This window comes from Salvelinus namaycush, chromosome 29 (genome assembly GCF_016432855.1).
Source record: "Salvelinus namaycush isolate Seneca chromosome 29, SaNama_1.0, whole genome shotgun sequence".
In the NCBI taxonomy this organism is placed as follows: Eukaryota; Metazoa; Chordata; class Actinopteri; order Salmoniformes; family Salmonidae; genus Salvelinus; species Salvelinus namaycush.
Genome location: NC_052335.1, coordinates 30811158 through 30827783, shown reverse-complemented (window position 1 = coordinate 30827783; position 16626 = coordinate 30811158). Strand labels below are relative to the sequence as shown.

The following is a 16626-nucleotide window of genomic DNA, read 5'->3' as shown; positions in this document are numbered from 1 at the left end:
TAAAGTAACAGACCTGTAAGTAACTACTGACCTTGTGTAAACATTTATCATATGTGGAGGATGGGGCATGAAGAAGTCAGGAAAACCCCCGTTGTGCATAGGCAGTCCGGTCACAGACTCCAACATAAACAAGGTACTATCCCAGCAGTTCAGCAAGCTCTTAGCTTACCTGCCTTGGTACAGGGGTAACCTCATCTGCAATACGCTCATCAAGGTCCCATTACACAAGTTGCAAAAACAAGCCCAGGTGTTCTATAAGCAGACACCTATGTATTATTTATCAGCAGGCCGTGTTCATTACTTTGTAAAGATTTTGCGCTCAGAGAGCAACGTGGCTCCCAGACACCCAATTGAAAGGAGGGAATGAACATGTAAAGAGTGCAGAGGGGAAAAACACCCCTAGAGTGCCATCAGAAAGAATTCAGCCCCTTTGATTTTGTCCCACATTGTTACGCTACAGCCTTCTAAAATTGAAGAAAACTATTTAATCAATGTACACACAAAATAAAGACGAAGCAAAAACAGGTTTGGAAATGTTTGCACATAATAAAAAAACTGAATCACATAAGTATTCAGACCCTTTACTTTGTTGAAGCACCTTTGGCAGCGATTACAGCCTCGAGTCTTCTTGGGTATGATGTATTGGCACACCTGTATTTGGGGAGTTTCTCCCATTCTTATCTGCAGATCCTCTCAAGCTCTGTCAGGTTGGATGGAGAGCGCGCTGCACAGCTATTTTCAGGTCTCTCCAGAGATGTTTGATTGGGTTCAAGTTCGGGCTCTGGTTGGGCCACTCAAGGACATTGAGACTTGTCCCGAAGCATACAGCCAAGACAACACAGGGTTGGCTGAGGGTCGTTGTCCTGTTGGAAGGAGAATCTTGGCCACAGTCTGAGGTCCTGAGCAGTTTTCGTCAAGGATCTCTGTACTTTTCTCCGTTCAACTTTCCCTCAATCCTGACTCAAAAACATCCCCACAGCATGATGCTGCCGCCACTCTTGACCGTAGGGATGGTGCCAGGTTTCTGCCAGACGTGATGCTTGGCATTCAGGCCAAAGAGTTCAATCTTGGTTTTATCAGACCAGAGAATCTTGATTCTCATGGTCAGAGTCCTTTAGGTGCCTTTTGGCAAACTCCAAGCGGGCTGTCATGTGCCTTTTACTGAGGAGTGGCTTCCGTCTGGCCACTCTACCATAAAGGCCTGATTGTTGGAGTGCTCCAGAGATGGAGCAACCCTTCTGGAAGGTTCTCCCTTCTCCACAGAGGAACTCTGGAGCTCTGCCAGTGAACATTGTTATTATGGGGTTTTGTGCGTAGATGGATGAGGAAAACAAAACATTTCTAAAAAAATGTTTTATATAAGGTTGTAACGTTAAAAAAAAAGGTAGTCAATACTTTCCGAATGCACCTTATATCAAAGTTATTACACATGCGTTACTATACAGAGTTCCATACTATTTGAGCATGTGATAAGACCGGAAGCAGCAGTGTACGGTCTGCAACAAAAACTGTGCGTATAATATTTGCCTTCATAAAAGTATGCATACCCCTTGACTTATTCCACATTTTGTTGCATTACAGCCCAAACTCAATGGATTAAATTGCCTCTTTCCACACACATACACACTACCCCATAATGACAAAGTGAAAACATGTTTAGAAATGTTTGCAACTTTATTGAAACCGAAATATAGAAATCTCTATTACATAAGTATTCATACCCCTTTGCTATGACACTCCAACTTGAGCTCAGAGGCATCCAATTTCCTTTGATCATCCTTAAGATGTCACTACAACCTGATTCAAGTCCACCTGTGGCCAATTCAATTGTTCAGAAAAACACCTGCTTCCATCCCTCTCCTCGCCGCTACCTGGGCTTGAACCAGGAACACATCGACAACAGCCACCCTCGAAGCAGCGTTACCCATGCAGAGCAAGGGGAACAATTACTCCAAGTCTCAGAGCGAGTGACGTTTGAAATGCTATTAGCGCACACCCCGCTAACTAGCTAGCCATTTCACATCGGTTACACCAGCCTAATCTCGGGAGTTGATAGGCTTGAAGTCATAAACAGCGCAATGCTTGGAGCATTGCGAAGAGCTGCTGGCAAAACGCACGAAAGTGCTGTTTGAATGAATGCTTACGAGCATGCTGGTGCCTACCATTGCTCAGTCAGACTGCTCTATCAAATCATAGACTTAATTATAACATAATAACACACAGAAATACGAGCCTTAGGTCATTAATATGGTCGAATCCGGAAACTATCATCTCAAAAACAAAACGTTTATTCTTTCAGTGAAATACGGAACCGTTCCGTATTTTATCTAACGGGTGGCATCCATAAGTCTAAATATTCCTGTTACATTGCACAACCTTCAATGTTATGTCAATTACGTAAAATTCTGGCAAATTAGTTCGCAACGAGCCAGACGGCCCAAACTGTTGCATATACCCTGACTCTGCGTGCAATGAACGCAAGAGAAGTGACACAATTTCACCTGGTTAATATTGCCTGCTAACCTGGATTTATTTTAGCTAAATATACAGGTTAAAAAATATATATTTCTGTGTATTGATTTTAAGAAAGGCATTGATGTTTATGGTTACGTACACGTTGGAGCAACGACAGTCCTTTTTCGCAAATGCGCACTGCATCGATTATATGCAACGCAGGACACGCTAGATAAACTAGTAATATCATCAACCATGTGTAGTTAACTAGAAATCATGATTGATTGATTGTTTTTTTATAAGATAAGTTTAATGCTAGCTAGCAACTTACCTTGGCTTCTTACTGCATTCGCGTAACAGGCGGGCTCCTCGTGAGGCAGGTGGTTAGAGCGTTGGACTAGTTAACCGTAAGGTTGCAAGATTGAATCCCTGAGCTGACAAGGTAAAAATCTGTCGTTCTGCCCCTGAACAAGGCAGTTAACCCACCGTTCCTAGGCCGTCATTGAAAATAAGAATGTGTTCTTAACTGACTTACCTAGTTAAATAAAGGAGAAAAATAAAATATCGGCAAAATCGCCATCCAAAACGACTGAGTTCCGATTGTTATGAAAACTTGAAAATCGGCCCTAATTAAATCGGCCATTCCGATTAATCGGTCGACCTCTAGTGCAAAGCTGATACAGACATACCCAAGATGACTCAAAGCTGTCATTGCAGCAAGAAGTGCTTCTACAAAATATTGACTCAGGGGTGTGAATACTTATGTAAACTCAGCAAAAAAATAAACGTCCCCTTTTCAGGAGCCTGTCTTTCAAAGATAATTTGTAAAAACCCAAATAACTTCACAGATCTTCATTGTAAAGGGATTAACTTCACTAGGGCAGGGGGCACTATTTTCACCTCCGGATGAAAAGCGTGCCCAAAGTAAACTACCTGCTACACAGGCCCAGAAGCTAGGATATGCCTATAATTGGTAGATTGATAGAAAATGGTCTAAAATTTCCAAAACTGTTAAAAATAATGTCAGAGTATAACAGAACTGATTTGGCAGGCGAAAACCTGAGAAATCCATCCAGGAAGTGGGATTTTTTAATGTTTGTAGTTTTCTATTGAATGCCATTACAGTATCCATTGCCTTAGGACTTAAATTGCACTTTCTATGGCTTCCACTAGATGTCAACAGTCTTTAGAAATTGTTTCGGGCTTGTATTCTGAAAAATGAGGGAGTAAGACCACTCTGAATGAGTGGACCCTACAGTGTCCCAGAGATTTTTCATGCGCACGACCGAGAGCGCGCCTTTGTTTACCTTTTATATTGACGACGTTATTGTCCGGTTTAAATGTTATCGATTATTTAGGCTAAAAACAACCTGAGGATTGATTATAAACATCGTTTGACATGTTTCTACGAACTTTGCGGATACCATTTGGATTTTTCGTCTACCTGTGGTGACTGCGCTTGAGCCTGTGGATTACTGAACAAAACGGAGGTTTTTGGATATAAAGAGGGACTTTATCGAAAAACAAACATTTATTGAGTAAATGGGATTCTTGTGAGTTCAACCATATGAAGATCAAAGGTAAATTATTAATTTTATTGCTATTTCTGACTTGTGTAACTCCTCTAACTTGGCTGGTAACTGTTTGTAATGATTTGTCTGCTGGGCGCTGTTCTCAGATAATCGCATGGTTTGCCTTCGCTGTAAAGCCTTCTTGAAATCTGACACCGTGGTTGGACTAACAAGAAGTTAATCTTTAAACCGATGTATAACACTTGTATGTTTTATGAATTTTTATAATGAGTATTTCTGTTTTTGAATTTGGCGCTCTGCAATTTCACTGGATGTTGGCCAGGTGGGACGCTACCGTCCCACAGTGAGGTTAAACACCGTTTCCCATGCTTGCTCAATGAACCATAAACAATGAATGAACACACACCTGTGGAACGGTGGTTATTAAGACACTAACAGTTTACAGACGGTAGGCAATTAAGGTCACAGTTATGAAAACTTAGGACACTAAGAGGCCTTTCTTACTGACTCTGAAAAACACCAAAAGAAAGATGCCCAGCTCATCTGCGTGAACGTGCCTCAGGCATGCTGCAAGGAGGCATGAGGACTGCAGATGTGGCCAGGGCAATAAATTGCAGTGTCCGTACTGTGAGATGCCTAAGACAGTGCTACAGGGAGACAGGACAGAGAGCTGATCGTCCTCGCAGTGGCAGACCACATGTAACACCTGCACAGGATCGGTACATCTGAACATTACACCTGCCTGCGGGACAGGATGGCAACAACTGCCCGAGTTACAACAGGAACGCACAATCCCTTTATCAGTGCTCAGACTGTCCATAATAGGCTGAGAGAGGCTGGACTGAGGGCTTGTAGGTCTGTTGTAAGGCAGGTCCTCACCAGACATCACCCGCAACATCGTATATGGGCACAAACCCACCGTCGTTGGACCAGACAGCACTGGCAAAAAGTGCTCTTCACTGACAGGTCGCGACTTTGTCTCACCAGGGGTGATGGTCTGATTCGCGTTTATCATCGAAGGAATGAGCGTTACACCAAGGCCTGTACTCTGGAGCAGGATCAATTTGGAGGTGGACGGTCCGTCATGGTCTTGGGCAATGTGTCACAACATTATCAGACTGAGCTTGTTGTCATTGCAGGCAATCTCAATGCTGTGCGTTACAGGGAAGACATCCTCCTCCCTCATGTGGTACCCTTCCCGCAGGCTCACCCTGACATGACCCTCCAGCATGACAACGCCACCAGTCATACTGCTCGTGATTTCCTGCAAGACAGGAATGTCAGTGTTCTGCCATGGCCAGCGAAGAGCCCAGATCTCAATCCCATTGAGCACGTCTGGGACCTGTTGGATCAGAGGGTGAGGGCTAGGGCCATTCCCCCCAGAAATGTCCTGGAACTTGCAGGTGCCTTGGTGGAAGAGTGGGGCAACATCTCACAGCAAGAACTGGCAAATCTGGTGCAGTCCATGAGGAGGAGATGCACTGCAGGATTTAATGCAGCTGGTGGCCACAGCAGATACGGAATGTTACTTTTGATATTGACCCCCTTTGTTCAGGGACACATTATTCCATTTCTGTTAGTCACAGGTCTGTGGAACTTGTTCAGTTTATGTCTGTTGAATCTTATTATGTTCATACAAATATTTACACGTTAAGTTTGCTGAAAATAAACACAATTGACAGTGAGGACGTTTCTTTTCTTGCTTTGTTTAAATGAGATATCTATTTCATTTTCAGTACATTGGTAAAAAATATATTTTTTAAACATGTTTTCACTTTGTCATTATTGGGTAGTGTGTGTAAATGGCTGATAAAAAAAAATATTTAATCCATTTTGAATTCAGTCTAACAAAATGTGGAATAAGTCAAAGGGTATGAATACTTTCCGAAGGCACTGTAGGTCTAACATTTACAAGTAGGTGTACACTACAAATACAAGGGGGATGACCTGTTCAGCATTAACTTCCTAGTTCCTACAGACAGGTGCTATTGGTCTTGCACTTGAGGTACAACAATCCTGAAAGGGGACCAGGTAATCATTGAAAAAGGTTGTTGTCTTCAATACCTTGAATACAATGATCCCACCACACCAGTCTGAACCATGTAGGCTAGTGCTTGTGTCCACCATACCCCTTGCATTCATAGCTATCCCCAGTTTCAAACAACTGAGCCAAGGAAAAACATGTTGTGTGGCAGCTTACCTGTATAGCCTGCAACCCAGCCCCACAGTGACACCATTGCCAACATCCATTTGAACATTATTCCTTCAATGAGCCAGAAATAGCGACTGTCCATTATTCTCAGAGGTTGAAGAAGAATGCAGTAGAGGCAATACGAAGGGATTGCTACACAGTTATTGATGAACACAAAGATGAAACGAAGGAAGGCGTTCAAGAGTACCCAGCCCAGTTTGCGGGCACCTTCTAGAAGCTGTGCCATACTGATACACACTCCTGTAGAAAGAGGGAGAAAACCAGTAAGCCAGCTAATAAATACATTTCAGACTGGTGCATTTCTAATGTGTGTAACAACTTGACATTGACAAGTAAACATGGCTAGCTAAGACTATCACACTGTACGCTAGCTAATAAATGTAGTTAGCTACAAATATTGTTTGGTCGTTCTAAATTGGAGAGCATACATTACAAGCTAGGTAAAAGTAACATTTAGACACCTGAAAAAGGAAGCAGTCTTTCTAGAGACTAGGCTCATTATCACATTTTAAACAGGTGCAGACCTTAGTGAAATGCTTACTTACAAGCCCTGAAACAATGCAGTTAAGAAAAATAGAGTGCTAAGAAAGTATTCACTAAAATAAACTGATTTAAAAAAAAAATATATATATATATATATATATATATATATATATATATATATATATATATATATATATATATATATATATATATATAGAGAGAGATAAAGATAAATGATTAAAGATCAACAATAAAATAACAGCAGCGAGGCTGTATACAGGGGGGGGCGTGTCAATGCAAATAGTCCGGGTAGCCATTTGATTAGCTGTTCAGTAGTCTTATGGCTTGGGGGTTGAAGCTGTTTAGAAGCATCTTGGACCTAGATTTGGCGCTCCGGTACCGCTTGCCGTGCGGTAGCAGAGACCAGTCTATGGGTGGCTGGAGACTGACAATGTTTACGGCCTTCCTCTGACACCGCCTGGTATAGAGGTCCTGGATGGCAGGAAGCTTGGCCCCAGTGATGTACTGGGCCGTACGCACTACCCTCTGTATCCATGTACCAGCATTCGGTTTTATAGCTACACAAGATTCTACGTTACATAGTTAATGTCAATATCATTGAGCAGGACTCAGGACGAATACCGCCGGGTTCAAAATCACATCACTAGTCCATATCATGGGAGACCAGCCAAAAGTGGTCTTTGCATTGAATGAATGAACCTACAACACCGTTCTCTGCGTCCAGTGGTTCACGTAACTAGGTAGTTAAATATTGGGATATAAATAATATTAATAATAATAATAAAGCCATTAGTAATTACATTAACGATAGCTAACTTTGTGTTTGAATCTTCACCCAGGTAAGAAACTCAACCAGTTCGCTAGCTAATTTTAGCCCAGGTGCTCTGACTGAAGCAAGCGGCAAACTTATCCACAAAAACTAGTTAGCCAGTTAGTAACGTTAGACCAGTAGTTTATGTAACTAACTAGTTATAGGTACAACGGTTTTTACAACGCTGCATGGATAACCGCGTTTCTGTTAATGTTAACTGGCTAGCTAACTAATACGCCAACACGACTCACAACATGCTATGTCATTTCAATTGGATTTTAAGTACATTTTGTACAAATTCCGTGCCAATCATGTCTTACTAGTTAACATTAGCTAGTAAATCAAATCACGGTCAGAGGTTTGTCAGCTAACGTTAGTTAGCTAAACATCAATGTTCTTATCCTACTCACCCAATCTTACTATCACTCCGTCCAAATGCCGGACGATAAAACCAGCCAGCTAACGTTAGAGATAGCTGGCTTAAAATGGATGAATACCAAGTCACATGTATTTAGTTAACATGTTAGATCCTTCAACGTTGAGTAATACATCATCCTGTCTATGTGCCGTTCAGACTCCGGTCACGGTTAGCTCGCCGCTATCCATGTACTGAAACGTCTTCTTTAGCGTTGCTGGGTTGTTCTCAATCAATGGCACTCGAATAATTCCATCGATGCAACATCAGTTAGCTAGCTAACGTTAGTAGATAGCAAGCAGGATAGCCAGGCATCTGCTCCAGCTACATCCCTTGCGTCTCTTTTAATCCAAATGCAACAATCCCTTGATGAAAGAGCCATATAACACGCCTTTATTGTTTTAATGCAAAGGCGGACGCGTTTCAGTTTGTACATCGGGTGATGTTGAATAGATTCTGCTGTCTGCTCCTCTAGCTCGTAAAATCCGTTCGATTATATCTAGCTATTTATGCACTGCAGCGGCCACCAGAGGAGAATCTGTCGTTCTTCTTCGGCATTATGTTGGCGGATCGCATCCAATTTTAACTGCATCCCCCTGCCACCTACTGTACTGGAGTGTGAGGCCATTCACGGCCTATATACATTTATTTGTGTTAAGGTACAATACAATTGGGGAAAGGTAAAAATTACACTGCCAACTATTAGCCCTTTAAAATTAAACAATATTTATATAACAAAAAAACTAACAAAGAAACACCCCATTCCACTATTTATCCCCTCTAATCCTTCTCCAGACCGAAGGTCTGGGAGGACAGAACACTACCAATCAACAGCCCCTGCAACTGTACTGCAGTAAAACCTCGCAATCCCAAGTATTTGCCGCTGCCACCATAACCTCTATTTTCTGTGACTTTCGATCCATTTCTGCCGTGCAATTGACAACCATAGCTATGAATGCCAAGAAACCTACCTTACTGAAGCACATATTCTTCCCATCACTCTCTATTAGTCTCTGCCTACTCACAGGAATCATCTCAGGATCCCTCACCCTGTACCCATCTTCCTCTACCTCCCTCTTCATTGCTTCAGCATACAACACTTTCTGTTATTCTGACACAACAACCTCAACCTGCCTTTCTCTCACCGGACACCTCTGATCTCCAGCCCTAATGGGCACTCCCACAACTTTCTCCACTGAAACTACACATTCCTTCGTCTCATGCCCTCCTGCACACTTCTCATATCTAGGACTCTCCCTCCTACATACTGCTGTGAGAATCTGTGTTATGGGATAATCTCTCTGCCCTCTGACTGTCTCCTCCAATGGGTTTTGAGAAGGAGACGAGGGGAAAGAGGACGCGAGGAGTATGCAATTGAGATCTTCCCTATGACGACGACCAAAAACTTGGATTTGAGCAAGTGCCGACTGTCCCCACCGACCACCAAATGATTTTGAGCCAGAGATGAACAGTAATTTTTTTTACAAATAAATAGCATCAGTGCATAGACCTACATCAGTCCATCACTGAAGCTATTGTGGAATAAAATGAACTGTACCTAACTGAAAATACATACATTTCTGAAGGACATGTAACAATAACAGAAGGGGCAGAGAGCTGCATACAAGTCAAATTGATCAAGAGACTGTAGTCCATCCATACTTGTTCCAAATATCATTATTACCGTTCAATGATTTTGTTTAGCCACTGTAGAACATTATTCTACAATAGTCACTGACCGCCCCCTGCTGGTCTTGTTTAGAACAGCGCCGAGTAAAGGGATGGAAGGTGGAAATGGTTTTGAATACTTTCACTGGCAGTCAAGGGCACCTTATGCGGAGGCGGCCCTGCCCATGGATAATTTAATTTAATGGCTAAATGCTGCATTCTCTTCACTAAACTACAGATGGAGTAAGTAGCTTTGCTGAACATTTATATTTCCACTTTCCACTATACAAATCCTTTATTGAAAGCTAATAAAGGCACAGAGATATATGAAGTTATGTAGAATATTAATATTGTGATCTTGCAGACATTGATTTAGCTTCGATCTAGCTTCATTAAATAAGCACCATTCACCACAAATACGCCTGATTAGCCTGTTCTCTGGGCAGCCGAACGAGCAGAGCAGAGACTGTGCGTTATGTAGAGAATCCCGCACATGGGCAGAAGCTTCGGCTCTAGCTGTTGGGAAGAGGGTTCCAGACAACTCGGATCCGCAGCTAATCCGTATAATATAATGGGCATTTGTCCTACTGCCCCCACGTGACAACAATTAAACTACACTCGCACAAAGACTCACATTGCGGAGCTTCAGTAAAATGTGGTCTTTAATAATTGGAAAATGTATAGAATATTAGTAAACAGTCACCTGAAATTCTGCCAGACAAGCAACCTCCTGGGGGGGCTGAACTATAACATTCCAAAGCTTTGTCTCCCTTCCTCCATTCTGTGACCACTAACCTAAAAGAAATGGATAAGTGAAAGCAATGATGAGTAGATGAATGCTCACCAAGCCGTTGCCTCTATTTCTTCAGTCCAGTCATTTCAGAGAAGGAAAGGGAAGGAAACAAACCAAGAACTTTGGGACAAGGCAATGGGTTAGAGGAGTTTTACTAGGGTATCACTGGAAGCGAGCATGTACACTACTCCTCTGGGGGGGCCGGGGCCGGCTTGGGCCTAGCCTGCTGTGCCTGCTGCTGCTGTTGGTGGTGGCAGAGCTGCTGGGAGTAAAGGTCCTCCAGGGACTTGACCAACAGTGATTTTGGGCTGTCTTCCACTCCATGCAGCTCTCGTCCACCACTGAGGCCTCCACGTTGACCGTGTGGCTGCCCAGGATGGAAAAGATGAGCAGGAACTGGGTGCTGAAGTAGTCGTTGTGGGGCTCCCCCCGATGCTCAATTTCATTGGTCTTGCTGACCAGTGGAATCTAACAGGAAATGAAATATGCTGGTGGTTACATACGTTGGCATTGTTGTATTAATGAAGCTGAACCATTGGGAGTTGTACTATTTTTTCTTTAAATTAAGTTAAAAGTTCAAAAACCATAGTAGCTAGAGACATTGTAACAGTATAGGAGTACAATCTCAACAACTTATAACATCAGCCCATTAGTGTATACTGTATATAACAACTGCAATAATCATTACTAGGGCAGGGGGTTGGGATAGCTGCAGTCTTGGTCTGGAGAGCGGAGCTGACGTTGAGGCAGACAGACTGAATCTTGCGGAACAATCCGGGGGTGGAGCCACCTTCAGAGGCAGCTGTTGGTTGTTCTGCACCGGGATTGGCTCGGTTGGGGTCCGAGGAGATGGGGAAAAGCAAGCTGGCAAGCTGGAAAAGCAAAAAATTTACAATAAGTCTGGATCAATTTCTATAAATAATTTAGATGCAAAATACCACTTCTAAAAGGTAATTGCGTATATGATACATACATTTTACAGCGTACCAAATACCAATGCATCAAACGGCCCCTAAAGCAAGAACTGAGCTACAGTAGTGTATTCCCAATAGTATTTCCATTGCTTTAGTTAGTTCCTTTAATACTGGTTGACTGGAGTTTCTGGAAGAAGTACCTCTGGAAGGACAGTGGAACATTAACCAGAGATATGACCGCGTCACATCAAATGACTGCACACTGACTATAAGCAGGTGGCCAGTCACTGACCGTCAGGGAGGCGATGCCTTTCTGGTAAGAGTGCAGGGCCTCGGCGATGGCCGCCATAGCTGCGCTGTAGTCTCCGTCCTCCAGGCCGCTAAGACACAGCACAGCCTGGGACAACTCCTTCAGACCGTTGAGCCAGAAGTAGAAATGCTCCGAGGCCACATGCGTCTGCAGGCTCTGGTACAGCTTGCTGGAGAACTCATGGCAACCCTACGGAGAACAGAGAGGGCCAGACAGGACAGAACAGACATCAGGACAGTAGGGTGGAAATGCTGCTACACTGATATCAGCATCAGTGACTAATCATTAAGGCTTGAATACTAACTTGAGATATGCGCATTGTAACTTGAGTTTTCACGGAAGTCTGCCAATGACATCAATGCATAATTTATGCAAGTGTCAAGTTAAGCATGCACATTTAGGATTCCACCCTAAATGAGGGCAACAAAGATCTTATCTGTCACGTTCCTGACCTGTTTTCTCTTGTTTTGTATGTGTTTATTGGTCAGGGCGTGAGTTTTGGGTGGGCAGTCTATGTTTTCTATTTCTATGTTGGGATTTTGTGTTCGGCCTGGTATGATTCTCAATCAGAGACAGGTGTCTATCGTTGTCCCTGATTGAGAATCATACTAAGGCAGCCTGGGTTTCACTTGTGTTTTGTGGGTGTTTGTTCCTGTGTCAGCGTTTGGGCCACACAGGACTGTGTCAGGTTAGTCACGTTTGTTGTTTTGTTAATTTGTAGTGCTTTGTTGGTTTGCCATTAAATCATGAATACTTACCAATCCGCATCTTGGTCCGATCCATGCTCCTCCTCGTCTGAGGAGGAGAACGACATTGACAGCCGTTACATTATCTATAAATAGAGTATAGGTCTAGTCTTTCCTCTTTACTTTACTTACTTCACCGAGAGAGGACTACAAGAGCCACCTTGACATCACTATATTAGGTTAATTTGACAGGGACAATAATTAACATTCCTGTAAATGTCCAGATTTAATGAGTCTTGACTTCCCGCAGACTAGAAACTCACCATGCGCGAGGTCTGCCTGGGGATGAGGTTCACCATCCAACCGATGGCCATGTTCTCCAGCTGCTGCTTGATCACCAACGCCGACAGGGACAACTGGCTAGCCACAAACACCACAGTCGCCAGGGAGACCTAGGGAGAGGTGACACATGCCAGATGTCAGTATCTAGTAGGTGGGATTCGTGATTGGAGAACAGCTTTGGAAACAACTTGATAAGACTTCACACACAGAATTTATCAGAGACAATTATGACATATGAGAACAAATCAGTGCTCACTCCTTAGCTTCCTATTAACCCTTTACACTCGTGGGAATTTGCCTTAATTTAAATGTTTCAATTTCAATACACTTTTATGACTCAAAGAAGAGTCTTCAACAATAAGGTGCTTTTTTGAGCTCTCCTAGCTGTGTCGTTGAGGAACTAGAGCAAGCACACTTGTAGTTGTTTCGTTTGGAACAAAACCCTGCATCCCCGCCATCACACAATTACTGTTGTTTACGAATCCAAAAACGGTCCATTATAAAATCGCAATATAGGTCAGGTAGGCATTATTTGAAATCTTTTTATATTGCCAACATAACTAGCTAAGTTATAAAATACAATATTACAGTGTTAGGCTTTAAAAATGCAGTTCAGGGAAACAGACCGGAATTTTGGTGCGCATAGAAAGGAGTCATAAGTACATTCATGTGTGTGTGCCGCCACTCATTTTCTTCACAGTAGACAAACATAGGCTCATTCTATTGAGAACAACCCAGGGTATGACAGTATGTCATCTTGTAACTGTACATAAAATATAGGCTCATTCTATTGAGAACAACCAAGGGTATGACAGTATGTCATCTTGTAACCCTATCAACATAGTGATCATAAACGTTGACACTGTATATTACATGAGTTTTATGATATGGAAATGTGAAGTGCATATTTTGACTCACAGGTGTTTGGCTTGCTTGTATGACATCAAAGCAGTATTTATTATAATCCTCAACATCTCATCTATTAAAATATATCAAGTCGTCTTCATTTACAACATTTCCCTCACTCAGACAACAAAACGTGCAGAAGTTGCCCAATTAGCAATTTTTACTAATTCAATTCACTACACTTTTACTTGTCCCCTTAGGGCAATAACAGTTAGTATTAGGGCTTTGTGTATCTCTCAGCAGGAGCACCTGCAGCTTGTCGGTGAACGAGTGAATGACCACCCGGTAGAGGTCCACCAGATCCCCCAGCATGCCCTATCCCAGCACGTGTTAAGGGTCGCGGGCCGAGTGCAGCTGTCACAGCAGGAACTCCACAGCCAATTGGCTGAGGTGGGGGCGACTCTTCAGCAGCTGGACTAATGAGGTGAGAGCCATCTGGGGAGTGAGAGAGTAAAAAGTACACAATTACAACAAATGTGTTATAATTGTTTATTACAGATTTTTTTGTAAACTATTGATAAACTAATAGCTAATAAACTACAGTTTACATGGCACTTTTACACGACTACCAAGGAGGCCAAGCATCTTTTCCCCTCACTGTACAAGTACTGTATAGACACTTGGACCAGGGTGCTATCCACCTTGAGCGTGGCCTGAGCTCTGGGGCTGTCGCCCTGACTGCAGAGCTCCAGCAGAGACTCCACCCCCATCACTGTGTCCTGCTCCAGCTGCATCATGTCTGGGGAGGGAAAGCAGGACAATAACATTAATATAGATACCACTTTCATCGCTAAATAACACAGGCCAGGCAGCAACAACCATTACAAAAAATATTTTCTTAGCAAAGAACAAAACACTGCAGTTAATTAAATGGATGACTGTTACTTTATTACGGACAAGCCCTAATACTGTACTGGTATCTGTGAAGGCCTGTGAAAACCTTGGAGTGCACCAAACCCATTTTAACATGAATTCATCCACTACTGGAAATTTTTCTTAGGTAGACCCTATTTTGGATGGCTGTGAAGTGTGAAGACCTATGATGGTCAGGTAGCTAATTAAAGATGAGTGAGAGGACATCTCCTCCTACTAAGTGGTACCCTATACACACACCTTTCTCTGGATAGGAAATGGCGATGTTGGCGGGCACAGTGACTCCATGGGCAGAGAAGGCCAGGTTGCTGTGGTAACAGCATTCCTGCGCTAGCTTAACAAGGTCAGTGAGCCGAGGAGGGGTGAAAGCATCACCTGAGGAACAGAAAGAAGGAATGTTTTGGAAAGTTTTGAACCCAACTTAAGTAATTGACTGAATGTCACAAAGCCCCAAAACAGTAGGGCTGGTAATCAGTCTTAGTGAGTGTGCTGGTAAAGGATCAGATTTGTTAGGTAATAACTCCTACTCTGAGATGCTTTTTGAATACGGGCTTCAAGTGGAGCGTTGTTAAACTTTGAAGGGAAAAAACTGTTGTTGAATATGTAGTAAATAGTTTTTAAAAAAATGATTTACATGAAAGTCAGTTTCAGAATAGCTATGTAAGCAAGGTAATGCATTTCATGGGAAATAAATTAATACAGTATTATGAAAACATGGATTATCCTCTTAATAACCAATGAAAGATAATTCACCACTCGCTGTTGGATTATGGAGTTGGGAATTTGTAGGTATGTGTGGGACACAAGACCCCACCTGAGTGTTTTCTCTGTTCCAGAGATAGGTGGCCTTTTTAGCCAGGAGCTTCAAGTCCTGGATGGCCAGTCTCTTGACTGCATTCCTAGGGTCCTCCTTCATGTACTGGAGAAGCAGCTGTAACTTCAGAGAGAACAGACTATACATTAAACATTATTCAAAGCCTTCTACTGATCTCACATAAACTTAAGCTAAGGAAAGGAGTTTAGATTTTCTAGCCTGGGTGGGTGCCACAGCATGTTCTCCACTTTTGTTAAGCTATGCTGTCTTGGGACTTCAGGTGCATATAATAAAACAGGTCAGTTGTCACTCAAATTCTGTACTTGGACATCTGTTTGTCTGTCTGTTTTGAATGAGATGTACTCTGTCTGCTGCAGGGGTAGGTGTCATGCCAAATAGCATCCAGCTGCCAAAAACTGTCTGGGTTGCGTACCAATGGGATTCTAATATCCATTATTGTCCAGGGGAGAGACTATGAGGACTTTTCTTACCAGCATCCCATTGACAGGCCGTCTAGCCAAAATCTAAAACGGAGCCTGACCTCAACGCTAATCTTAACCAAACCCTTAACACAAACTAACATTAACTTAATCTTAACCAAACCCTTAACACAAACTAACATTAACCTAATCTTAACCAAACCCTTAACACAAACTAACATTAACCTAATCTTAACCAAACCCTTAACACAAACTAACATTAACCTAATCTTAACCAAACCCTTAACACAAACTAACATTAACCTAATCTTAACCAAACCCTTAACACAAACTAACATTAACCTAATCTTAACCAAACCCTTAACACAAACTAACATTAACCTAATTTTAACTAAACCCTTAACACAAACTAACATTAACCTAATTTTAACCAATTTGAAAATGTAATATCTGTTTACACGTCAGCCACACCCCTTAGTTTCCCTCTAGTGTCCGTTGCTATAGCTACCCATTTTGGGATGTCGATGAGCGAGGAGGCGGCCAGCTGGGTGAAGGTGTGCAGGGTGACAATGACCATGGGTGTGTAGGGGTAGGAGGTGACCAGCTGCTGGAGGCCAGGCTGCTGGAGGCCACGCTGCTAGAGGCCACGCTGCTAGAGGCCACGCTGCTAGAGGCCAGGCTGCTAGAGGCCAGGCTGCTAGAGGCCAGGCTGCTAGAGGCCAGGCTGCTAGAGGCCAGGCTGCTAGAGACCAGGCTGCTAGAGACCAGGCTGCTAGAGACCAGGCTGCTAGAGTCTAGGCTGCTAGAGACCAGGCTGCTAGAGACCAGGCTGCTAGAGGCCAGGCTGCTAGAGGCCAGGCTGCTAGAGGCCAGGCTGCTAGAGATCAGGCTGCTAGAGATCAGGCTGCTAGAGACCAGGCTGCTAGAGGCCAGGCTGCTAGAGGCCAGGCTG

At 43.0% G+C, this 16626-nt stretch overlaps 1 protein-coding gene and 1 pseudogene across 1 annotated transcript in view; both read right to left on the bottom strand.

Moving 5' to 3' along the window:
* LOC120024054 (acyl-CoA:lysophosphatidylglycerol acyltransferase 1-like) overlaps window positions 1-8444 on the bottom strand; it is an 80858-nt gene extending 72414 nt beyond the window's left edge. Inside the window, exons 1-2 of the mRNA XM_038968155.1 lie at window positions 7924-8444; window positions 6187-6438 (exon numbers count right to left, since the gene is read on the bottom strand). Of these exons, the coding sequence (XP_038824083.1) occupies window positions 6187-6424 (238 nt within the window). The 5' untranslated portion in view covers window positions 6425-6438; window positions 7924-8444. The remainder of the gene's footprint in view (window positions 1-6186; window positions 6439-7923) is intronic.
* A 1828-nt stretch (window positions 8445-10272) lies between these two features.
* On the bottom strand, window positions 10273-16251 carry LOC120024246 (annotated as a pseudogene).
* Window positions 16252-16626: the final 375 nt, after the last annotated feature.